The sequence below is a fragment of the Podarcis liolepis genome, assembly GCF_965112155.1.
Source record: "Podarcis liolepis genome assembly, chromosome: 6".
NCBI classification, from domain to species: Eukaryota; Metazoa; Chordata; class Lepidosauria; order Squamata; family Lacertidae; genus Podarcis; species Podarcis liolepis.
The window spans coordinates 52,829,028-52,855,821 of record NC_139559.1 but is presented as its reverse complement, the minus strand read 5'-3'; the positions used below and the strand labels follow the sequence as shown (position 1 = coordinate 52,855,821).

At 44.7% G+C, this 26,794-nt stretch overlaps 1 protein-coding gene and 1 long non-coding RNA gene across 5 annotated transcripts in view; one reads left to right on the top strand and one right to left on the bottom strand.

The window, feature by feature from the left end:
* LOC310709728 lies at nucleotides 1-6,108 on the bottom strand. The gene is made up of 3 exons (XR_014527642.1): nucleotides 5,981-6,108; nucleotides 1,783-1,867; nucleotides 1-945 (listed from the first exon to the last, which is right to left on the bottom strand). It is a non-coding gene; the product is annotated as an uncharacterized lncRNA (long non-coding RNA).
* Nucleotides 6,109-6,873: 765 nt separating this feature from the next.
* The window catches only part of LOC310709640 (phosphatidylinositol 3-kinase regulatory subunit gamma), a 248,789-nt gene continuing 228,868 nt past the window's right edge, over nucleotides 6,874-26,794 (top strand). The window contains exons 1-2 of one of the 4 annotated variants that reach the window (XM_083509581.1): nucleotides 6,874-7,214; nucleotides 7,912-8,668. In XM_083509581.1, the coding sequence (XP_083365707.1) occupies nucleotides 8,350-8,668 (319 nt within the window). In that variant the 5' untranslated portion in view covers nucleotides 6,874-7,214; nucleotides 7,912-8,349. Of the gene's footprint in view, nucleotides 7,378-7,911; nucleotides 8,669-26,794 lie in introns of all 4 variants that reach the window. The other 3 variants (XM_083509582.1, XM_083509579.1, XM_083509580.1) reach the window with 3 other exon arrangements.

Genomic DNA, 26,794 nt, shown 5'->3' with positions numbered 1-26,794 from the left:
TAACACATCTATTAGCCTCTGCAAGAACAACTATTGCTAGGACATGGAAATCATTACAAGTATTAACTATGGGCCAGTGGTATCATGCAATTTGGCAAACAGCATTATTGGAAAAACTGACACAAAAATTAAAAATAGCAAGAGGGCAAAAGGAGCACAACAATTTTCATGCAGTCTGGTGTGACTTTATTGATTACACAAATAATGAGGCATATGGTAGTACAGTACACATAGATTACAGCATGGCCTGGAATGCATGAAGTACATATTTTATTTTATTTTCTCTTCAGTCCTTTCCTCCCCCTCCTTCCTATAAATTCTAAATAAGTAAAATACCTTTTATTTATGGCCACCAATCTAAGCAATACATTTCACTATACATCATTTCATATCTGTAATAATTTTGTATTTATGCTTCGACACAACTTTGTCAAAATATTCAGAAATCTTTATCTGTGTGTTGTTGCCAGTCCAGTCAGCTTTTTGTGCATGGAATGGGAAGGAGCAAACCATTTTGTTCTTCACCTCAGGCGGCAAAATGTCTTGGGCCAGCCATTTTGACAACTTTCATTATATCCATGTGGTGCAAATACGTTCTTATTCTGCTCTTGTCTCTGAACATTTAGCCATGCAGCTTGTTATTTATGACGACACAAATAATAGCAAAAGTAACATTTAATTTTGACCATTTAAAAATAAGTACCTTTATGTTTGTTTTTAAAGTGACAACTTACAGGTTAATTTACATGCTCTGTTGGCCTAAACTGCATCCATAGATACAAGGAGACAAGGGTGTGTGTGGAACAAAGTGTCCCTCATGGTCATCATAGGCAATATCAGGACACTTTGGGGGAAACTGTTGCCCAAGAGCCACTGTTCTCTTCTGTCATTCTGAGTGCCTGAAGATAATTTCTGAAAGAGCACTTTCATCTACCTGCCATATCTCTGAATTGAAAAAGGGAACAAAAGCTCTGAAGGAGAAGCCAACAGAATTGTATTTGCCATGGCATTAAAGCAGCTCCTCTTACCCAGGATGCCTGAGAGCTTAATCAGCTGCAAGCCAAGCACCAGCCCGAACAAGAGAAACTCCACATGAATGCAAAAAGATAGATGAATCTTCTTTAAAGAGGCTAGAGGATTATTCTCCCATTTTTCTCTGCAGATTCTGAATACCCACTAATGTAAGCCACAGGAACGACTTAAATCGGAACATTTTGTGCCAGCCTGAAATGTGCAGCTTGATCACAACCAACAGCCATCATCAGATGCCACATAATAAACCAGAGACCTGGAACTTTTGTTCCTAGCTCTTATTATAATAGAAATAGACTTGATGTGTAGTATCAGTACAGTGGTACCTCGGGTTAAGTACTTAATTCGTTCCGGAGGTCTGTTCTTAACCTGAAACTGTTCTTAACAAAGAACAGTTCTTAATAAAGCACCAGTTCTTAATAAAGCACCACTTTAGCTAATGGGGCCTCCGGCTGCCGCCACGCCGCCGGAGCACAATTTCTGTTCTCATCCTGAAGCAAAGTTCTTAACCTGAAGGACTATTTCTGGGTTAGCGGAGTCTGTAACCTGAAGCGTATGTAACCTGAGGTACCAGTGTATATTCATTTATATTCACACTCCCTCCAGGTGCCATAGGAGCCAAGGGGGCTTTGCCACCTCATAAAATATTTGAGGTGGCTGTGTCCGTCCATCCCCAAGTTGATGGGCATTGCCATTCAAATGGTGTGTGTGCACCACATCATGTGATTGATTATGTGGGGTGGGGCTTACCTGCTGCCCATATTTTATTCAAGTTGGCGTCTCTGCCAGGTGCCTTAAGGCAGCTTACGCGGTCCAGGTGCTTCCTGATTTGTTCCTAATGAAAGAAATGGAAAAGTAATGTTCCAGAAATCAGTTCTGATAGACAACTAAGCCACTCATGGGGTTACAGGGATTACTTGCAGCCCACTTTCACAATCTGTCTGTTGCCTACTCCTACTGTTCAGATATAATGAAAGAGAAACTCTCCTTTTTGCAGTATTTGAAGGTTAGCTCACACTGAGCTAAACAAAAAACATGTCATTATTTGGAGGGGAAATTGAATTTCAAAGATAGGCATATTAAGAAGAAAAATATACTGTTGTCAAAGGTTATATATAACAATTTGAGGAACCATACGAAATTGATAGGCAACAAAATATGCCAGAAGAGATGTTGCATTTTTTTGGATCAGTAAAGGTTCTTGGGTTTCAAATAGCTTCAAAATTAGTATTAAATGGCTTCAAAATGACATTTATCTACATGGGAATATTAAAAAAAATATCCACAGGTGGTAATAAGAAGGCTAGTAAATAATGGTGGTAGGCATGACTAATGAACTCTTTTTCCTACAGATGCCTTTACATTCATTGGCTTATTGAACCCTGTAGCTTTATAAAAACCCATCACACATATTCATGATTAAGAGACAATATTATATATTTCAACTCCAGCAAGAAGCATGAAAGAATGAATTTGGAAAGAAAGGAAAACAGAATTACTTACTTACTAAGATCAGGAATCACTAGTTGTTAGGCAAGCTAATCACATAAAAATAATAATAATAAATGTGGATTTTGATACCACGAGGAATGGATGATCACCAGTAACAGAATAATTGGTAAATAAATTGCTAGTCTCAAATGATGAATACCATTTCATATAGAAATGAAGAATAAAGCCAATAATAAATAAATAGAGGATGCATGTCAATGGATGCAGCTAAATAAATAAATAAATAAATAAATTGTTATTTATACCCTGCCCATCTGGCTGGGTTTCCCCAGCCACTCTGGGCAGCTTCCAACAAAATATTAAAATACAATGCAATATTAAAATTGTATTTTAAAATATTAAAATACAACATTAAAATCTCCTGCACTGTGCATAGGAGAGCTGTGTTAAATCCTATGGCATACATTTGAGACTCCAGTTAAAAGATGTCATTTGGTCCACAGGACAGAGTGTTTACTATATACCTATTACACTATGTGCCAGCGATAGAATGCTGTTCTTTGCTGAAATGACTTTGGACTATATTTTTTTGGTTACCTTCACTTAAATAACCACAAATAACCACAACCGTAAAAACTGGTTGTGCAATTTGGCATGGGGGAAGGACTCACTGTCCCTTCCTTGACTCCTCTCAGTCAAGGAGTGAGCTGCTCTTACAACAGGATGGGCCTTCCAGTAATAGGTACATCTAATATGGTGCTAATACCTGCTCTGGGATTGCAAACCTTGATGCATGTGGTTGCTAAGATACACTTAATGTTCCTTAGAAGATTCACTATCAAACCAGACCTCTGGGTAATTTCATCCCATTCTGGTACACTCTGCTCTGGTCGGGAGTGCTAATAAATAAGTAGCAACTTTAACATAGCTTCGCTTTCAAGAGGAAAAAGGCCCTCCACACCAGGTGAAGGAGCTGTAAAGATGAATATACCTAATTAACTCAAGGCTGAAAGAAAATGGAACACAAATAAATGAGGCCTTCTTCTCTGGGCCAATGCTGGTTTTAAAAGCAATGGCTTATCAAAAGCTGTATTAAGATAAAAATCGTAATTACAGTGGTACCTTGGTTACGAACTTAATTCGTTCCAGAGGTCCGTTCTTAACCCGAAACCGTTCTTAACCTGAGGTACCACTTTAGCTAATAGGGCCTCCCAATGCCACCACTGTGCTGCCACCATGCGATTTCTGTTCTCATCCTGGGGGAAAGTTCTTAATCCGAGGTCCTACTTCCGGGTTAGTGGAGTCTGGAGGCCCCATTAGCTAAAGTGGTACATCAGGTTAAGAACAGTTTTAGGTTAATAACGGACCTCCGGAACGAATTAACTTCATAACCAGAGGTACCACTGTACTGACCATAGGGTGGAAGTACTACATGGCTCCCCAATCATGCCTTCCCTCTGACATCCGCGTGCTGAGTGTGGATATCCGTATAAGAAAAACCTATCTGTGCAGTGTAGATATAGCGAGTGAAAGCAGCTTAGGTGTTAGACCTTTTCTGTACTGTCCATCAGTCTGGAAATTCATCACAGTGAAAATGAGACATGGGCAATTTTCTCTCTAGCTGGCACGTTGCAAAATAAATTGGGTTGTTGGCTTTTGTTTTGTTTTTTCATGGCAGTTTAAATCCAGTAAGTCTTTGTTCATTCTGTCCAACTATAACGTATAGAAATACAAGGGATGTCTCATTTGTTATTCCAAATGTTAAGTTGTTAAAAGACATGCTGGCACTGAAAATTACTCTTTCAGTTCCAACATTATTCACTTGTAAGGAGCCCCTGGGATTAATTGACACCATAATCTCTTCTTGCTCAGGTCTTTCTTTCTCAACCAGAATTTAAAATAATAATAATAAAGGTCCTTGTCAAGGGTCTGACAGTAAAAAGACTAAAGGGGGTGGGATTGGAGAATGGCAAACGTGTGCTCATTCATCCTTGCTTTCTCTACCACCTGCATTCTAATAACCATTCAGAAAAATAATAATAAATAAATAATAAATAAAGCTGCTCAGAGGTTTCAAGCTGCAATGTCAAACATCAGCAAAAGTGGGAGGAAATGTAGTCCATCTGAAGGGCCACAAATTCCACATCACTGGCCAAAGCAGCACCTCCCCACCCACGTCCAATTCATTCCAGTTACAGTGGTACCTCAGGTTACAGACGCTTCAGGTTGCAAACTCCACTAATCCAGAAATAGTACCTCGGGTTAAGGACTTTGCTTCAGGATGAGAACAGAAATCATGTGGCAGCAGTGGGAGGCCCCATTAGCTAAAGTGATACCTCAGGTTAAGAACAGTTTCAGGTTAAGAACGGACCTCCAGAACGAATTAAGTTCTTAACCCGAGGTACCACTGTAGTATTATTTTCAAACTTGCTCAACAGTTGCATAGTAGCAGGGGAACAGGGAAGTAGCTACAATCTGTCATCTAAATCCGTGGAGAAGTATGCTTTTAAATTTAGTTTTCTAAGTTACTGATTTTCAAAGTCTTACTTTTATTATAAGGAGGTAAGGCTGGGCGTCGACATCACCTTGCTGACAAAGGTCCGCATTGTTAAAGCTATGGTTTTCCCAGTAGTGATGTATGGAAGTGAGAGCTGGACCATAAAGAAGGCTGATCGCCAAAGAATTGATGCTTTTGAATTATGGTGCTGGAGGAGACTCTTGAGAGTCCCATGGACTGCAAGAAGATCAAACCTCTCCATTCTTAAGGAAATCAGCCCTGAGTGCTCACTGGAAGGACAGATCCTGAAGCTGAGGCTCCAATACTTTGGCCACCTCATGAGAAGAGAAGACTCCCTGGAAAAGACCCTGATGTTGCGAAAGATGGAGGGCACAAGGAGAAGGGGATGACAGAGGACGAGATGGTTGGACAGTGTTCTCGAAGCTACCAGCATGAGTTTGACCAAACTGCGGGAGGCAGTGGAAGACAGGAGGGCCTGGCATGCTCTGGTCCATGGGGTCACGAAGAGTCGGACATGACTAAATGACTAAACAACAAAAAGGCTGGGTGTGTGCAGGCAGTGATGTGGCCAAAGCCCTGAGAGCAAATGGGGCAAATATTGTTGGTTTCATCCAGCCTTCTTTCCTTTCCCACTAAATCTGCAGAGGGGGGAACCTGTGGTCCTCCAGATGTTGCCCATTATCCCTGGCCCAATAGCCATGATGGGTGGAGCTGATGGGAAATGAAGCCCAGAAGTATCTAGGGAGCTACAGGCTAGCCATCCCTGCATTAAGATAAACAGGACACTGACCAATAAGTGGCTGGGGATGTGCTCTCTGTGCCTACAGCTTGTTCAGGACTGTTGCCCATCGGGGAATTTCTCCAAAAGCGCAACCATGTGCAATTCCACGGTCGTCGTCCCCCCCCCCCCCGCATTTTCTGCTAAGATGCAGCGGCGTGACAAACAAACATTAAAAGCCTCCAAGGAAAGTGACAAACCTGCCGAGTGAGAATTGTATTACAGGAGCCCAAACATAGAATCGTAGAAGTGGAAGGGATCTTGGAGGGTCATCTAGCCCAACCCCCTGCTCCTCCGTGCAGGATCTGCAATGCAGGAGGGCTGCTGCCGGGAGGCTGTTCAGCTCCCGCTTCTTATTTGGGGTAAACATACCCAATCTTATGCAAATAGGCTGCAACCCTTGGGGTTGCGGCAGTCCTCTGCACACTTCCTTGAGAGTTAAGCACTGAAGCCCGACTTAAGGGAGCAGCCATACATTTTTAAATAGCAAACTTGATTGCTACTGCATTCATATTCGCCGTCACTTCCTACAGCAGTGCGGCATGCACACGTGCACATGTCTCTTATAACACCCGTTCACGAGTTCCCGGAATGAAAGGGTCAAGTTTCCCAGACGCGGCTGTGCACAAATGCAGCTAATATCGCCCACGGGCTGCCTAGAATAACCCCCATTGCCGCGTGGCTTCCTGCCCCTAGAGCGCCCTCTTCCGCGCCGCTGAGCAAAGCACTTTTGTTCCACGGGATGCGGACGATTCGCTCCCCACGTCCACTTCGTATCTATCCCTTTGCGCTCGCCCAGCCGACACTGGCGGGGCAGCGAATTAAAACGTCTGTCCGATGCACGTCCGTCCCTTCCTTCCTTCCTTCCTTCCCTTTTCTCCCATTCTCTTTCCCAGCTTGAGACTTCATGTCACCACACAAATCTCCTTTTTCCTTACTCCCATTTTCTTTCCTTCCTCCCTTCTCTCCCCCCCCCCCCCCACTGCAGAGCTGCCTGGGCTCTCTACATTTCAGGCAACCGAGAGGTGTGTCCGCTGACATCACCAAAGAAATCCTGCTCAGCAGTGCAGGGGTGTAAAATTGTTTTCAGGCAGGCAGAGGATGGCGGTGGTGATGCACAGCGTCCGGTTGATACAACTGCCTCGGAATTACTATGCATAGAAACGGGGGGGGGTGGGGGCGGAGAGAGGAGCTGCCCGCCGGCAACTTTGGGCCCCACCCTTCTTCCCCCTCCCGCTCCCCCGCTGCCTTTTGCTGGGGACATCCAGAGATTGCGGGCGGGACGCCGGGCGCGGGACGCGGTTCGGAAGCGCGCCTGCTTTTTGTCCCCTCTGCCCTTCCCTCCAGGTTGCGGCAGCGGGCCAAGTTGTAACAGGTGACACGCATGGAACTAGAGGGGTTCCGGTTCCCAGAGGCTTTAGTGCAGAGTTGCCTGTAAGTGGATGGGTAGAAGAGTATGCTTAAAAATGCACCCCCCCCCCCTGCGCGTGCGCCGCATCTTGCTCCTTTCTGTTGCTTAATCAGGCTGCGCTGAGGCGATTTTGGAGGGATGTGCGGGGAGGGTGGAAACTTTCGTTGAATGAGTCCCTGGACTGAGGTTTGCATGCTCCGCGTAGTAGCCTCATTTGCGCAGGATAGTTTTTTTTTTTTCCTGGCCTCCCAGTTAAAACGCTTCTTCAAAATGCAGCGAGATGTTACCATTTGAGTTTGTTCTATGGGACCCTTGTTTGGGCTGTGGTCCAATAAACCTGTGGAGGTGTTGGTTGGGGTGGGGGAGCTTCTTTCTGGGATTTATTTCAAAAGACGTTCTCTGCTTGCTCTTCGGTGATTGTAGGTTCTTCTCTCAAGCACGCTGAGCTTTTTGGGGTTGGGTCAGAGGTGGGAAAATGCATTTGCACTCTTACAAGGTTACCAGCCGGCCAGAAACAGGTGTTAAGAGACGGGACCATCCTTCTCATGTGCCTTTAACAGCAGCTTCACCTGGCTTTTCACAGCCTAGTGTGGAGAAAAAATCATTTTCGGGAGATCCTCATGAAGCCATCCTTAAAAGGCACAGCTACAGAGACTGACTGAAAAGCTGGCAACTCGGTGTCTTTATGAAATCATTAATGTCACTGTCTTACTCTTACAGCAGAAGGCGCTGCCAAGGAATCTGCTGTTGATACCAGACTTGGAATCTGCAACTGCCTGAACAGAGAGAGGAGACCTGCCGGTTGTTGTTTTTTTGTTGTTGTTTTTTTTTGGTTCTCTGCCTCATTAAGTTGTTCAGCTGGGAACTGGCGGTACTTGTAAAGATGACCGCAGATTGATGGCCTGAGTTTTGCAGCCGGTTGAGCCTTCAGGGTTTGCTTGCTTCTGACATCATTCCTTTGTGAAACAAGGAGTTGTGCTCAGGGAGTTGAAACCAGGGGGAGCCAGTGGAAGGGCTACAAGTTTTTGCTTTTAAAAACCCAGGCAACTGCAGTTCTCTACCCCTAGTTACCTTCTTCCATCTTCTCCCAATGCCTGAGAGGATGCACACGACTGTCAACTTTTTGATGTAACTCAGGAGCCTCCCAGCTTTCTAGCCATGGCCTCAGTCGATGGATTGCAGTACCGTGCTCTTTATGAATATAAGAAGGATCGGGAGGAAGACCTGTCTCTCAGCCCCGGAGACCTGCTCACCGTCAGCAGGGCAGGGCATGCCTGTGTGGACTATAAGGAAGGGGATGAGAGAAACCCCCAAGGCTGGCTTAATGGCTTCAATGAACGTACCAAGGAATGGGGAGATTTCCCAGGCACTTACGTAGAGTACTTGGGTCCTGTGAGGATTGTGGCTGCCACGCCTAAATCAAGGCCCAGACCACTGCCACCAATGCCAACTGGGGCACCTTCCAGTAACATATGGGGTGAGTTCATATATATATATATTTAAATATTTCAAATGAAGTGTTTCTGTATGAGGCATGAAATATAGTTTTCCAGAATTATGGCAGTATTTCCCAACTGTGTGTCCTTCTGCAGCAATCTGAAGAGGGCTGTGCTCTCTGACTAGTTGGCCTTGAGCCATGCACTGAAGTTCATAGGACTTTCTCAAGCTCTACTTCCGTTGTCTGTGCACATCACTCCATTAATGGGAGCAGGGGGAATGTGCGTTCCCAAGAAACTTTCCTTGTTGAAATGTTGGCTTTGCTACTGAAGTGAGGCTTTCTTGAAAGCCCTATGATTTTACAGTTTATGGATGGTGTGGTTTGAGAGCCACGTTCTCCCAGAGCGTGATGTGTGTGAACCACTCGGGAATTTGAAGCAGGGCAGGCCAATTTTCCAGCTGGCGTGTCTCTTTTTGTGTGCAGGGTAATCATTTTCATGTGAGCAGCAAGTCACATGGCTAGCCAGATATGTGGATGCCTGTGCTGATGGTTGGGAACAATGTGTTTATACTGGGATGGGAATGGGGGGCGGGATTAGGAAGCCGCTTCTGGCTTTTGTTTTTATGAGAAATGAGTCTGACATTCTGAAATGTTCCATCTCTTTGAATTGTCCAGATGACTTGTATTAAAAAAAGTCTGCTGTTAATTAAAGGAAGGGCCAGCAGTGCATCTTCATTTGAAATATCTACAGATGATCTTGAGGGCCATTTGAGAAGACAGAATCTGGGAGGTGACTACTTCAGACCCAAGTGTTGCTGAAAGCAGTACTTTGCAGACACATTTCACCCTGGGGGGGGGGCTGTGCTCCCATTGTGTGAGTGTGGGAGAGCTGTATTCTCTCACTCTTCAAATCAGTATTCCAGCCATGGGATTGATAATGATCTATAAGATCACATGCATGAGAGAAAGTAGTTTCCACAATTATTTTTATTTTTTCAATGTATAGTCCAAATTATGATTGATAAGTTGTGGCCCAAAAGCTGCACGCAACTGTAAATTCTCTTTGGACAGGTATAGCTTTTATTTTATTTTTTCAGTATCAACATCTTTACCCTTTATGACTGTAGGAATAAATTGAGTATGTTTGGTGGTAAAGAAAAAAAGCGGGGGGATGGCCTTTGGTGTTAAGCAACAAGTTGCTTACCTTTGTTGGAGCTGAGGGATGTTATGGCAAAATATATCAGGTAATGCTAAGTCTGTGTTTTAACTTGTGGGTTCATTCAGTCCTTTTTTTGCTGCTTGCTTCGTGGCAGGGCCCTGAAGAGAGAGTGAGTGGATAGAGACACAGTTGGGACTACCTAAGGGCATTTGTGGACAGCATGGTCTGTGTTAATTCAGCACTTGGCTCTTTGCTTTTTACTCTCTACTCATGTAAACCAGGTCTAACCCAGGGTTAGGAGACTCCTGCAAATGTGCTGGCAGTAAGCTGCGCACTGTGGCCAATGTGAACACCATAATGCACAGCAGACAGATGGGCAGTTGGCCCAGGCCCACCAAATCCTTTGGAATTGCTTGTATCATTTTTATTTTATCCTTCTCTTCCACCCACTGAACACCCAGAGAGGATTACAAACCGGGGGTGGGATAGCAATATGTTAAAACAATAGTACAATAAAATGCAACATCACAACCACTCAAGGCCCACACGTTTCTCTTCCCCAATTCATGTACACCACACAAGTATGAGACCCCATGGAGCTAAAGTCTATTTCCTGCATAGAATTTCCATGGTAGATGTATATGTGCTTCAGCTACACGCTAGCAGGTGTATAAAGTTAGGTGTTTGTGCCCATTAAAATCTTACATAAAACAGCCTTTAGAACAGGGGTGGTGGTGTGTATGCAGTGACTATGGACTTTCAGGCTGCTTGGTTTTGTATGAAAAATGTACAGTGTGGATTGCTAGGCGGGGAGCGTGCAGAAAGGCAGAGAAACTGTTTAAGCAGGAATATTTGGTGGAGCTAATGATTTTGAAGCGGCTCCAGTATTTAATCAGAGCCATAGCAGCTGTGTTGATCCCATGGAATAAAATACTCAGAGCAGTGAGGCAATACCTTTTATTGGACCAAGGAAAACTCAATATAAGAAACACATTCAGGTTAACACAGCCCTATTCTTCTTATGTAGGCATATAGACAAGAGTGAAAGATGAACATTATACTCCCAGGCTGACGTTAACCCGTTAGAGTTGAGTTGAAAACAAAGGCATAGAATGTTTAACTTTGGAACAGAGGAAACTTTCCTGTTTCTTCACCTGGTTTATAGCACAGTCTTATACCTGTTTACTTATAGGTAAGTCGCACTGATTTCAGTGAGACTTCCCAGGTAAGTGGATATAGGGCTGCAACCATAAATTCATCCTGGGCATAGACCACGTTCATAGACCACGTGTTCAAGGTTCACGGTCTGCCACGGTCTATTCTGTCCGACCGGGGGCGGCAGTTCATCTCGAATTTCTGGCAGAAGCTGATGGGCTTCCTGAACGTCAAGATCAACCTGGCGTCGGCGAGACACCCGCAGACCAACGGGCAAGCGGAGCGGGTCAATGCCATCATGCAGCAGTACCTGAGATGTTATGCGAATCAACAGCCTGCGACGTGGGTGGATTACCTGCCGCTCGCCGAGTTCGCCTACAACAACACGAAGCACGTGTCCACGGGGGTCACGCCGTTCTTCGCCAACAACGGGAGGCACCCCAGAACCTTCCCGGGACTGGAAAGACTGGGGGAGGGGGAGCCGCAGACAGCAGATGCGTTCGCGTCGGAGTTGCAGGAAGTCCACGATCAGCTGCGGCGCCACCTGGAGCTGGCCAAGCACGCATACAAGGCACAAGCAGACAAACACAGAAGGGTTGGCGAAGAGATCCACGTGAGAGACTGGGTCTGGTTAGCAGCCCACGCAGTGCCTGCCAGGTCGTTGGCCAAGAAGAAACTAGGGCATAAGCAACTGGGGCCCTACCAAGTCGAAGAGCAGGTCAACCCGGTAGCTTTCAGGCTGGCACTTCCGGAGGGTTCCAGAATGCATCCGGTGTTCCACAGATCGGTGCTCACTCCCTACAAGGCACCGCACAGGTTTCAGGAACCCGGAACGGCACCGAGTCCGTTCAGAGACAGAACCGGGCACGCGGGAGTGGCACAGGAGGAGCGCATCAACGAAGTCACGGAGATTTTGGACTCCAGATGGGGGGAAGAGGGGGTAGAATACTTTCTCGCCAAGGAGGGCACCCCGGCCAGTGCGAACAGCTGGGTGCCGGGCTACGCCTTGGACGAACCTCTGCTCAAAGACGAGTTTCATGCCCTCTTCCCACATAGACCAATGCCAGCAGACTTTTTCGACGACTGGCTTTTCACGCCCATGCTTTCGGCCAGCACGTTCCGGGGGTTCGACTCGGACGAGGACCCGATACGAGACGTCCGTTCCCCGGAGGGGTCACCCTCGGGATCTGCCTCAGAACCCTCGTATTGGTGGGACGATAGACCAGAGGAGCAGTGGCGCAGGAAGTGGCTGGAAGGTCCAGGACGAGCAACGCCGCCAGGAGGAAGTGAGGGAGAGACGGACATGGACGTTTTCGGGGACGACCCTGGTTTCGAGCACGGCGGCACAGAGATGGAAGCGGAGGTGACCGTCGTCGACGAGAGCAGGGAGGAAGACCCGGGAGACTTCAGATGGAGGCCCGCCACGGGAAGCGAACGATATCCGACGTTCGTCCCTTTGACACAGCAGCACCCAGCTCCCGCACCGGAAGGAGGGGAGGGGGGAATGGGGGGCTTCGAGGGGGGGATGGATGTCAGGGGTTCAGGAGCAGAGGCAAGGGCAAGGGAGGAAACAGAGAGCGAAGGGGAGGAGGCAGAAGAAAAGATGAGTGATGACGACGACCCGAGATCTCCGAGTCTTTCCAGTGAATCAGAAGATTCACAGAAAGGAGCACCAGTGGCCAGGGCAAGGGGGGAGTCTAGGGGGGCACCCCAGGAAGATAGAGCCAGAGGGGACTCAGAGGAGAGCAGTTGGAAATCGGGACCAGCGTCACCGCCAGAGAGCAGGGAAGAGGAAGGGAGCCAGGGGGCAAGCGCTGGCAGCTCACAACAGGAGGGAGGGCATGAGTCAGGAGTGGCCACACCTCCATCGGGGAGCGAGGAAACGGTCAGACGGAAAGTGGAAAGTTGGGCGCGCGCGCCAAGTTCAAATGCACAGGAAAGTGACGCAGTGGGCAGCCCTGAAAGAGAGCCAGGTCCTAAAGCCCGGCGCAAGGAGACAGGAGGGTCCGGGGGGTCGGCGTCAGAAGAATCCAGGAAGGAAGAGACCCCGGGGGGTAGAGGGACCCAGAGGAGAACAGTCAGGCGGAAAAGGTGGAGCAGGGCTAGGATATTAAGTTGGTGCACAAGGGGCGGAGACTCAGACGGAGCTTCGCCGATCTAGCCACTAGACGTAGAGTTGCACGCAGCAGCTTGAGAATGGAAACTGTAACTCAATAAAGACTTTTACTTAATGATCGCTGGCTAGCGTGATCCTCTGTGAGCTAGGATCTGGAAGCAGCTCTGACAGGTGCGTATACTAGCCACATGGCAAATCTCCCTATTGCTGAGGGTGTGAATCTTAAAAAGAGTCTATTGCTTGGCCTTGGACTCTGAATGGGAGGGGGGGCGTTACTGGTTTGTTTGTTTGAGAGTGGGGCCCTAAGCTATAGCTTGTTTATCTTATACGTAAATCGGGCGCTGCATATTTATGTTTTGGGGCTACTTCTGTGTTTGGTGCCACGTGCGTGTCATTTGGACACCCCTAAACCATTTCCTTCCCTTTACCTTTTAATTTGTATACCGCCTTTCTGTATTACTAAACACAAGGCAGTTTACAGCAACAAAATATACAACAAAGAACACACACCTTATAATAATCCCATCCAATACAAAAAATCATAACAAAATAACTTTAAAATGGAACGACTTATATCAAATAAATATTCAATCATCTATTAGAATGTAATAGTACACAGTAAAATTAACTCTCAGAACGTCAGCAAATCATAATTAAACAGAATTTCACTCTTAACAATTATAATAATTACTAAACTATTATCAATAAAAATAACAATGCATAAAATACCACAATGCATACAAAGCCATGTAAAAGGATCAAATTGAGAAACAAAGACATACAACTGATAAAACCTTTTTTTAAAAAAAATAATAATCCCTGAACTCTTCTTTCCCCAGCTGTTCTTAAATCTATGGCCAGCTCAGCTGGGCTTGATTGCAAGTGGGGAAGGCGAGGCTCTTCTTTGCACTTCCTTACTGAGGAAGCTGACTCTGCTCAATTATTTTAGAGTTCTTATAGGGGTTTTTTGGGGTGGGACTTTTCTAAACAACTTCCAGCCAGGAGTACTGTGGACAGCAGGTTTGAGTTCCTTTGTCATTTTATGAAACATCAGTTGTTGCCTGTAATAAGTATGATGCCTTGAACCGATTATTCCTAGTCATGTTGATGTGGCGGAAGAGCAGGATTAGGTCCTTAATGTATGCTGCTTTCAGGAATATGAACAAAATTAGTTGGTCTCTAAGGTGCTACTGGACAATATTTTTTTCCATCCCCCCCCCCACTGCGTCAGACCAACACGGCTACCTACCTGAATTCATTAATATAGTTATTTTCAGATGAAGTGTTGATGTGTATGCAATTCTGTTAAATAATCAATACCACAAACTTAGGGTGCCCTGGGCAGTCAGTAAAAAGATTCAGGAAGTCTCTTATTAGAATATCAGTAGTTAAACAGGACTACAGTTTTGCTCTGGGGTTTTTTCTAACCCTGTAGTTCTATATATACACACATACCTGGGAGGAAGCTCCATTGAATTCAGTGAGGCTTACTTCTGAGTAGACCTATATTGTATTGTTATAGAGACTTTGCTTTGTAAAAACAACAACCCTGTATTAAATGAGACAGGATTGTATTGGCTTCCCAGCTGAATAATTAAATAGAGCAGAATATTGACCTAATACATTGTATTCAGTGTAACATTAAGTGACTATTTTAATATTGCCCATAGATGCCAGTGTCTGTACTGATTCGCATCTAGGGCTTTTAACAGTAACTTCATACATTGGAATTTAGCCAATTAAACTTTCTTTTAGGTGCAACTACAGTGAAGGGGAAAGCTTAATTAATTTGTGCATGTCAGACTGCTGCTCCTTAAAGTTGACAAATCTTAGTCTGCCTGATGTTTCCCCTTCCAGCCAGATATCATCTGGTCCAGAACTAAATTGCAGCATAAGGCCACTGGCTCTGTTGTTGCCTGGGAATTTAAGGATGCTCAATTGATTGCCCGTTTTATTTGCTGGGTTGCTAAGCCCAATATGGAGTGTCTAAAACAGGTGACAGGAATTGATGGACTGCTTTAAGGTAATGGATTCCTCCTTGCGAAGAGTGGAGTGTGTAACAGTTTCACTTTTATAATGCATTATTAATATCTTTCCTATTGCTAAGCACAATGCCGTTGTCTGATCAAAGGTAGTTTGCAGAGGTTTATGAAGAGTTTTGGCCAAGGGGAAGACAGGACAACTGGAAGTGTGTAACCACTTTTTGTTTTCGTCACCTCATTCTCTCTGCAAAATTTTGACTCTCTTGCTGATTATGCATCAGGCACGTGGTTTTGTTGTACTTAAATTGATTTTATTGTATTTAGTTGTTTTTATTGTATTTAGTTGTTTTACCATGAGCTGTTTTGGAGCAGGAGGCTTCCCAGGGACAAAAGGTGGAATATAAGTGTCATTAATATATCTATATCTATATCATATCATCTGTATCATCTATATCTATCTATATCATCTCCACACACACTTATATAAGTTTCTGTTAATTTTTCTTAGTTCTTGGATGCTTTTGCCATACTGCACTCTGAGCATTGATACTTATTAACTGTTTGAGCTGACTGATTTGCACACACACAGGGAACTCAGAGCAGATTGTTTCCTTTAAAGAGCTGCTTGCCAGTTTAAAGAGGAGACTGGGCCTCTGATTAGGAATGGACAAATAAGTTAATTTCTGGTCTGTGTCACTTTCACATGCGTTCTCATAAGTGCATTTCTGCACTAATTTACAAAAAAAAAAAATCACATGAAAATTTGCATCTAAATACATGTTGTTAAATGTGTCTTCCCTCAAAACACACATTTCTGAACAATTTTCCCCTAGAAACAGGCATTTCTAAACATACTGTACCTTAAAATCCACGGGTTTAGATGTACAATAGTACCTCGGGTTACATACGCTTCAGGTTACAGACTCCACTAACCCAGAAATAGTGCTTCAGGTTAAGAACTTTGCTTCAGGATGAGAACAGAAATCGTGCTCCAGCGGCGCGGCGGCAGCAGGAGGCCCCATTAACTAAAGTGGTGCTTCAGGTTAAGAACAGTTTCAGGTTAAGAACGGACCTCCGAGGCATCACTGTATTTTATATTGTTCCTGAGCTGAAAACTGTGTTGCAGTGTTGAGAGAAGTGTAACATTTGATGTGCAGCTATTTTCTGATCCACACCTTAACCTTCAAAGGTGAGGATCAGGTCAGCTTGTATCAGAATGTGTAAAGATTGAAATTCTCAAGCCATCCATTCATCTGAATCATTGCACTTCTCCAGCAGCTCCCCTCTCACAGTGCGCACCCACAGTGCCTTGCTCAAGGCGGCATATGTCTGACACACTTTCTGCCTTGGGCCGTGGTGCTGGTTGAGTCATACCTTTGCTATTGTGAACATATGGAGGAATTCTAATGCTTCATTGGTCACAGAGGTTGTTAATCGAGCTGTGAAAAAAGTGGTTCCTAACTGCAGCCAAAGTGGAGACAGCCACAAATTGACCTCAAACTGGAGCTCTCGTCATGATTTTTTTCTCCCTAGAAAGGGATCACTGAGTTTGGGACCCTGTTCCTCTTTTGAGGGCCATCCAAAAATGTAGGTTTCTTCTGTTCTACACAGTTATTGCCATAGACAGCAAGATGTATGGTGCCAGACGGGCCATTGAGTATATTAAAATATGTGGATAAATAGGCTGTATCCCCCCCCCCCGCATCTGCTCCAGTGGGAGAGCCAGTGTGGTGTAGCGGTTAAGAGTGGTAGACTTGTAATCTGGTGAACCAGGTTTGCGTCTCTGCTCCTCCACATGCAGCTGCTTTGTGACCTTGGGCTAGTCACACTTCTCTAAAGTCTCTCAGCCTTACTCACCTCAGAGTGTGAGTTGTGGGGGAGGAAGGGAAAGGAGAACATGATAAAGCGGGATATCAAATCCAAACTCCTCCTCCTCTTCCTCTTCTCTACTTCTGTTCCTCTAATTCTGTAGTTCTCTTCATCCCCTTACATTCTTTTGCATTTGTGCTCTTAAGAGTTCACAACCAAATTTTGTATGTTGGTTCCTGAAACCAAGGAGCAGGTTTTCTTCTCTGTTTAAATACAGTTGGACTCCATATTGAATCAAGATGGTGGGTTGAATGAACCATTTGGAACTGCACTGATTTTTTGTTTTATTAGAATTCCCAAGCAACACTGATAAAGGCACCTCTGCTTTGCCTTTCCTTGGCTGATTTTTCATAGAATCATAGAATCATAGAGTTGGAAGAGACCACAAGGGCCATCGAGTCCAACCCCCCTGCCAAGCCTCTTCCTTTTTAGTGTGCCTATGTGCACACAGTAAACTTCCCCAGCTTCTTCGGCTCACTTAATTCCTCTGTTATTTACCTAGTAATGTATACAGAAGTTGCTATTTGGGAAGTGGTATGATTCCTCCTCCTAAAGGTTGTGGGTGGAATGTAGTGCTAAGTGAACATCACATCAGTGCAAGGATTTCTGCTTGGTGTGCCCCCTAAATCTGTTCTATGGGTTCCTTTAAGCCTCTGAAGCAAATCTGGAGAGGCCATGGGGAACATCCAGTGGGAAGAGAGAGGGGCAGTGATTTTGTGCAAGCAAAAATCCTTGTACTGATGGCATGCAGTAGTTGAATACCACCCTGTGGGTTGTATCCAACTGAGTTCCACTTAGTGGGCCAGGGTAGACTGAAAGGAATGGGCCTAGGTTAGTCATGCCTATTCCTTTCAATGGGTCTACTTTGAATCCAACCCATAATCTTTAAGAGGTGGGTCATACCACCTCCCAAAGAGGTAGCATCTTCTCTCTACGTCACTTTTCTTACCTGCCAAAGCAGCACATGCAGGCAGGCTGAGGGGTGGGAAGGAGGTCATTTGGCAGTTGTGGCTGACTCCTGTTCCCTGAGCAAAAGGTTTGGAATTCCTTCCAACTAGTCACAGAGGACGACTGCCAACAATTTATGAAGCTGTGCTGTCCCACAAAGAAAGTCTCTCTCAGGGGACTGAGATATGGGTCGTGTTCCACATTCCCACATCAGTTTGCTTTTTGTTTTGTTTTTAAATACGCATTTCTGTCTGTTTCTCTTAATATATACATTTTTGCAAGCAATTTTCTCAATATAATGCATTTTAAAAATTATCTACACATTGTTGTGTGTACTCTTTAATGTACACCCCCCCTTTTAAGCTGGCCAACAGCATTGCAAAATTCAGAGCAATGAATTTCAAGGATAGCAGTGTTTGGGTTCATGTATTGAATCTAGTAGCTTCCTATTAAAATGCGAACCGAATGGATTTCTCCCCTATTCTTGGTTGGGTTTATGGTTTTACCATCTTCATTATCCCTAGTCACCCTTGCACAGATGCAGGGCTAAAAATAATTCCTAATGAATTAGGAGCAAACGTTGTTCATTTCTTCCGTGGCCTTGAAAGCCTCTGCTCTGAGAAGCATTAAAAATGTACTGATTAATTAAATTGAAGAAAAAGTTCTGGGGCTGTGTTTTAATTGACTTGGATAACATTTCAGGAAAGCTTGGTTTAGTCCACAGGCTGCAAGGAGCTCTTGTTGGCTCTTTAGAGACGTAAGGCTCATCCACACTTCCGCTATTTCCTTTCCTGGAAACTGCAGGTCCGAGCCATTTTCCTGCTTGACCTGCACTTTCTAGGCATGGGCCCACTAGTGCCAACTCCAGGGTGCCCAGGCACCTACAAAAAAATTGTTGTGAGTGCCCAGTTTCTGCTCTGCTGCCACCTCCCTCCATCCCTGGGTGGCAGCCTTCAGGCCACACACCCCTCTACTTCCTCTTCCTCTATCCAGGGCTGCCAAACCATACCAGATCTTGACAGAGCCGAAGAACTCATGACACACAGCCCTGGTCAACATTGCCAGTGGTAATGGATTATCAAAGTTAACCTTCCAACAGCTTCTGAAACATAGAGAGCAGCCTTCCACCAAGACACCTCCGTACATCTAGCTCAGTGTTGTCAACACTGACTTACAGCTGTTCTTCAGGGATTTGGCCAGGGATCTTTCCCAGCCGCACCTGGAGATATTGGGACTTGAACCTTGGTCCTTCTGTATGCAAACAGAAGTTCTGCTACTAAGCTACAGCCCTTTTGGACGGCCACAGTCTCTCACCTCAAATTAAATGTTGGCCTTAGGGCAATTCTTACTTTTTATCACCCCTCCAAAGTGCAGGAGTTAAAGGCGCCGCCATGAATTCCCCAGTCTGGTTTCATTTTGTGTACAGAGGAGTGAATAAACCTAGTCAGATCCTTGTTAACAACCTATTATTAGCAACCGGAATGCTTAATTGCCACCAAATCGAACCCAGTAAATTACCTTCTATAATAGAATGGCTAGATAAAATGTGGAGCATGGCAAAAATGGAGAGACCGAAGACTATAGAGACAAAATATTTTGAAGAGAGATCCTTTTAATTTGGAGTGAGGCCTTTTGGTTGGTTTAACATAAATTTAATAAGGGAGCCAAGCAAAGCACTGGCTAGAAGCTGTGCTTCAAAGCCCTCTTGCTCCTTCTGGCCGAGGTGAGAAGATGCATTGGGGTGGCGCAGTTATGTTTTATTTATATGCCGTACCAACTCCACACAGTTTCAGCATAAGAGTCTGAATCATCTCCCCCTCTGGGAATGGGCTGACTCTGGATCTGCCTCCACTCCCGCAACACTCTGCTACAGGGCCTTGTGGGGACTGCAGCTGTTGGGAACACTGCCAGAGGTAACCTGTGCTGTGCTGCTTTCAGCTGGTGCAGCAGGGATCTCTGCAGCGGTACATGAGTTTTTAGGGGATGTTAGAGATGGATGTGCTGATCTTGCTGTTGATATCCCTATTCTCCACAGGGCTCCTTTCATCCTTCTGTCTTAAAAAAAAAAGCCATGCACGATCATGTAGTTTTTCATTTGCATTGCAGATTTATTTTTTTTTAAACCACCACAAAATCTGGGTCAGTTTAATGCATTGGCCAGCTTCTGTACTAGCTGTTTCCTTTGGCCTGTACTGACATTAGGGCAGATTGAAATGTCAGGCTTAACGGTCCATTTCCTGGCTATGTGTGGCTGAAGTCAAAACTCCTTAGTGTTAAGACCTAGGAAGGACCAGGGGGCAAAGGAGGAAGGGGACGCAGTTGCGATGGTTTAATATGCTATTTGCCCAAGACCAATAGGAGCAATCCTGCTGCCTTCCACACCATTCAAGTGGAAAAGGGACGTCAATTTACTGCGAAACTCTCTTATTCCCCATAGTGTCACCTCCTTGGTTGACATTTCTAGATTTTTGCAGCTGTCATGTTAGCACAGAAAATGCTTCAGTGACTAGGCAGCTGGGGAATTAGACCTTATGCTCCAAGGCTCTTAAGCAAACCAGGATAAAAAGGTCCCCATGCACCTCAGGTAAGATGAGGAGGGACTTTTGAAGGTGGGTGTACAACTTTCCTCCAGACTGGCAAAGTTCCCTTTGCCCCTCCTTCTTTACACTGCCACCAACCTCAAATGCAGAGAGTTAAGCTGCATCTTCTGCTAAAGCAGGGATGGGGAATCTATGGCCCTCCAGATCAGTGTTCTTCAACCTGGGGTCTCCAGATGGTGCTGGACTACAGCTCCCGTCATCCCCAGCCACCTCAGCCAATGGTCAGGATGACGGGAGTTGTACTCCAACAACATCCGAGACTCCAGGTTGAAGAACAGCCATTAGCCATGCTGCCTGGGACTTATGGGAATTGGGAGTCCTCCAACATCTGAAAGGCCACCGGTTCCCCATCCCCGGAAGGAACTCAAGGCGGCTAATGGTCAGAATGAACACCAGTTTGTTAAATCAGGGTGGCCAAGCCATTCTCAGGCCAAGGGCTGCATTGACCCAGAGTCAACCCTCAGATGGGTGCTTGTGACTGCATATCAAAATGCAGGTGGCTAAAGTGTAAAAGTGGGCATGGTGAGAACTCCAAAAATCTTTCCCATCACCTACTATATTCGGTCAAAAAGTGATTTCAAAAATCATATTTTTATTTGGTAGGCTGGGGTCATAAACCATTTGGCATCACAGCAAGGCACCCGTGGGAATAGCCAGCAAATTTTAAAATAAACAAAAAAATTAAAAGGAAAAAAAAAACCAGTGTGACAGATGAGGGGGTCTTCCTGGCAAAGCCCCTTTTTGTGGAAGGGTACCCCCCCCCCCCGTATAATCACAATAGGTTGCTATCTTCAGACTGAAGCTCCTAACAAACTATCTGTCCAGCTACCTGTCAGGGAACTCTCTTTCCAGAGCAGCTCTAGGAAATAATAAAAAGAAAGGAGCCTTAGTTTTACTTTCCCAAAGCCCAGAGGACACCAAATCTTATAGAACCTTGTGAATTCTCCCCAGGACTCATGTGGTAGCTTAACAACTGTGCAGCACATACAGAAGAATTTAGCAAGAAATTCTAGGAAATATCCCTTTAAACCAATGAAGCCAGATTGTCAGAGCTTGTAAAGAAAGCAAGGCAACAAAATCAGAGTCTTGCACATAGAAAAAACAACAAAAACCACCAATCTGACTGAGCTGGTTACATTTTAACTGCTTGCCTGGCTGAATTTAACCAATTTCGGCCTCTTTCGTTGTCCCTTCTTTACACTCTCAGATTCACGGGATTGCCCTGGGGGTGGGGGAAAGATCCCTGAAAGATCATTAAATTGCATTTGGGGAAAGAAAGGAAAAACCAGTACAGTGTTGCTTTGCAAATGAAAGGCGTTCCAGTGTGGCTTGCACCCAGGAAAAGGAGCGCTGGTGCTTTTACTGGCCTTGCATAGCTCACGACCCGTGCCTATTTCAGCTACCATGGCCAGGCATCTGACTGTATCCTGCCCAGTTAGAGCTCTCTTTCTGCCCCCTCCTTTCCCTGGGGGCCTGGTGTCCTTGGCAGCCTTCCCTCCCTGCCCAGCTGCTCATGGCAAAGGTGTGAAGAGAAGCATCTCCTTCCGCCCATCCAGCTGTCAGAAAAGAGCCAATGAAACCAAAGAGTACAAACAAACTTGACCCAGTTTTGACAGGCAGGGTTTTACAAGAGGAGTTGCTTCAAACCAACACATAATAAAATGGGGTTTTAGTTCAACTAAAATTCCATCATTAGAGATTTCCCCCATCCTTTTAGAACACACAGCTCCTAACTCGTGAAAAGGCCATTGCTTTAGGCACATGGAAAAATGGCATTGCTGAGTTTGTGTTGAGTGGGCTGCTTGCACACCAATGTGCCTACCACTGTCCCTAAAACTTGCCAGCTCTTGAGGTTTGACCCATTTTTTTTTTAATTTCAGCATTTGATCTTTAGTTTTAGGATTGATTTGATGGAAATCCAGATTCAACCAAAGCTGAATCCTTGGGCCTTGGCCAAAGCCTAATTCATGAGAACCTGGACACATAGCAGCTGGCAGTACACTCTGCACATTATTCTTCTGTGCACACAGCATCCACTTTTCCAGTGTCTTCTCACTGCTGATCAGCATGAAAAAGCCAGTGCTGTCAGGCTATGTGTGGCTGGTGTAGAAACTGGTGACACTTTCCTTTGTGTACGGATTAGGACCACGTTACCAATCTGCATTTCAACATGGTACCAGAGGTACTGTGAATCAACCCTAAGGTGAGCCAGGATCAAGGTTTCATGGAGTACTGTGTGGCATTTGTTTCAGACAGCAAATTAGTTTGTTGGCAAATGGCAAATCTGGATTTTTTAGGGCACTGCAATTAACAGGATTATAACGAGTGTACAAAGGAAGACCTACATAAGAAAAAACACCTATGGCATTCCTGGAGGGAGAGTCATTCCATTTATTTGGTTGCACAATAAAACACCAACAGTAAAAGTACTTACAAACATTTAATATATAAAATGTCAAGGGTGCTTCCCAGCCAAGGCAGATAATTAAGTATTTATTCTCTATAGCTCTGGATATCTATCCACACCAATCTCATGGCTAGGCAGCTATTCCCAGCCCTGCGCTCTAGGGAGCATTTGCAGCAACAGGGGGCCACTCTCACACCACCAGCTTGCGTACCTTCCCCCGACAGATGCACACAGCCAGAAATTGCGCCTGCGTGGAAACTTTCTCTGTGCCTCCCATTTCAATTCCCTCCTGGCTCTGGGAGACAGTGGTGCAGGAATGGTTGGGGAAGCACCGGGCCCTTCACTTGCCTGACCTACCTCTTCCTCCAGCTCTGAAGTTTCCCCTGCCTCTGATCCTTGCCTCCTGGCTCATGCAGATCCCTACAAACCACTGCCCCCCAAGTTAGATTTCAGCCCCCCTTGCCCCAGGGCACACTTGTCAGGGGCCCGCCAGTCCCTCACATCAAATGATGGAAACAGCTGAATTATAGAAACTCTGGGCAGTTGATTGGGGGATATCTTAGTACACTGCAATTCACATAAACACTAGTGTAGCCTGAACTGGCAGTGAATGAGCAGGAAAAAAAGAGCTTGGGGTCATGGTGGATAATTTGATGGAAATGTTAACCCAGTGTGTGGCAGCTGTGGAAAATACAAATTCCATGTTAGGGATAATTAGGAAAGGGGTGGAAAATAAAACTGCCAATATCCTAATGTCATGTTATAAATCCATGGCGTACACCTAGAACGCTGTGTACATTTCTGGGAGCCTCTCCTCAAAAGAGATATTGTGGCGCTGGAAAAGGTTCAGGAAAGGGGAACAAATATTTGGGTGTTTTTAGTTTAGAGAAGAGGGGACATTATATAGGTGTATAAAATTATGTATTATGCTGCAGAAGCGGTGGCAGAGAGGTTTTTCTTTTTCTTTTTAAATATTAAAACCTGGTGTCATTAAGGGAAGCTGAAAGTTGGAAGGTTCAAGTCCTCTTCACACATTCCATCACTTGGCTGTGGAATTTGTTACCCCAAGGCAGAGTGATGGCCAACAACTTGGATGACCTGAAAGGGTGGGATGGACAAATGCATGGAGGATAAGGCTGTGAACCAGACGCAGTAGCATTCTCCTAGTGTCAGAAGTCATATACCTCTGAACGCTAGTTGCTGGGAATCACAAGAAGGAAAAGTGCTGTTGCACTCATGTCCTGCTTTCAGGCTTCCCACAGGCATCTGGTTGGCTACTGTGAGAACAGGGTGCTGGATTAGATGGTCCTTTGGTGGATGGCGCTGTGGGTTAAACCACAGAGCCTAGGGCTTGCCGATCAGAAGGTCGGCGGTTCGAATCCCCGTGACAGCGTGAGCTCCCGTTGCTCAGTCCCAGCTCCTGCCAACCTAGCAGTTCAAAAGCACGAAGTGCAAGTAGATAAATAAGTACCGCTCCGGCGGGAAGGTAAATGGCGTTTCCGTGCGCTGCTCTGGTTCGCCAGAAGCGGCTTAGTCATGCTGACCACATGACCCGGAAGCTGTACTCTGGCTCCCTCAGCCAATAAAGCAAGATGAGCCCTGCAACCCCAGAGTCGTCCACGACTGGACCTAATGGTCAGGGGTCTCTTTACCTTTACCTGGCCTGACCTAGCGTAGTTTCCACCCCCACCCCCCGAAGGTGCTACAGAGAGGAAGCAAAAGTGTGTGTAGAGTAAGAAATGATAGTCAGGTATCAGGTTGCCAGACAGTAGTTTCCTACTACGTGCCAGTTTTGTGGGAAATAAACCCTTATTCATTTATTTTTATTACTTGAAATATTTATATATACACTGTATTTCACTGGGACTAGTTACAGGATGTTTTGTGCTATTAAAATATCAAAGCAACACACACACACACACTTTTATTTATTGTTGATGGCTATTTTAGTTACCTGTTTTTTTCATGTTGTAAGCTGCCCTGAGCATGGTTTTATCTATGGAAAGTCAGCATACAAATAAAAGGATGTATGTATGCATTTATGAATACATATGTGTGTATTCAACTGCAGTGTCTCCTTGCCAGTTCCTTGAAAGCAGCTACTTTGCAATGGTTGACTCTGCAATCATTTATTTCTGCTGGAATTGTTTTCTGGTTTTTAGAGGTAGCTTTCACTTTTGCACTTGCCAATAGGAGACAGCTCAAGTATATTCACAGTGCACATGTTTGTTTAATCTCTCATATTGCTTTTCTGATTCTTTGCCCATTTCAAAGTTGGAAGAATTGCAGCATCCCGTTTTGCAGGGTTGTAGAGAATTGTGCAGTAGGCCTCATCCTTTGCACACTTACCTGAACCTAATTAGACTTAGTTTAGAGTAGACACTGAAAGAGCTTCTTTTACAATCTCTTGCATCATTCACCACAGCAATCAAATACACGGGAATGGATTTGGAGTGACTCAGTGCTGCTCTATGAACACTAAGACTGCAAATTGCAACTCCTTCATTTCCTGATGCAGAAAATGAGGCAACTCTAGTTTTTGCTGACCATTCCCATTTCACTCCTAATGTCCGCTCTTCCCGTACATCATGCTGTTGACACCCACAGAGTCTAGCTCAAGATGGTGATGCACTGAAGAGAGTTACAAATATAAACATGAATGTACAGGGTTTACTTCTGATTATAGTTAATATTTTTGTAACAATTTCTAGAGAGGTAGCCTTGTTAGTTTGTTGCAGCAAAGTCTAGTCTGGTGACACCTTAAAGATTTAATATTTACACATTTAAAATTTATTACAGTATGATGATTTGCTCTTCAAGGTATCATAAGATACTTGGGTATTTTTGTGTACCTGACAGACTCTGTTGTGCAAAGCTGCTGCAGAGATGAGCTCACTTTGGGTTTTATAATGTAAGGATCCCTTGTCCAAGCTCTGATGTCAGTAATTCCAGCTTCAAAAACCGGATGAGATTCCAATGCTGTCCATTTTACCGCTTCTTCGGGACTGGAACAGGACTCTGTTTTTTGTGGTTTTAGAGCCATCTGCTGGCCAGGATTCATGCTCGTAAATGTGCAATAGTCAGAGTTTGGGAAACCTGCACAGGAAAGTCAGGTCCATGTTTTGGAGATCTGGAGCTATGAAACAGATTTTCTGTAGCTTGCTTAAATACATATTAGAATTGGGAGACCATCTGTATCCACATGCATTCTCCCCCCCCCCAAAAAAAAAGTTCATTAAAAAAAAACTACAGACAAAAAAAAACTTCAGACGCAGTGTAGAATTTTCCTGACAACCACAGCAAAGAAAAAAACCACAATATATAGTGTACATAGATTGTTCCTTTTAAGATAAGAGTACTGTATAACAAAATCCATGATAAACAATAGCTTCAAAATACAGAGAACACAGACGTTTTGATGATAGAATATAGTTTAAGAGCACACGTGCCTCCTGAACCAACTGTGAAGTAATGAGCATCTTAGGAAATTACTAAGAGTCTGGGTGGTGCAATGTCATTTAATGTAAAGAATTACTATCTGAAGTTGCTTTTTTCCTGCTTCCTCCTTGACATCATGTCTATTAGATTATCAGCTTGTGGATGGGGACATTGTTGCTTTTAAATTTTTGTACAGCACTTAAAAACTTTAGGCATTTTATAAATAATAAAAAAATAGTTGTTATTAATTTTTTTAAAAAGAGTGATCCAGCAAAGGTGGGGAAAAGTGAGACACTCAAGTGACTTAATGCTCAAACTACATGATTATTTTCTGTTCTTCTAAACTCAATGGCATACAAGTGAATTGTGACTAGTGAGGGATGTTGGGAGTTGTCCATGGAGGAGGGTCACAGGTTCTCTACCTTTTCTTCATGCATTCAGTTTAGTAGCTGGAAGTAGCAACCAAATCAATTTTATTCTTTTTAAAGCCA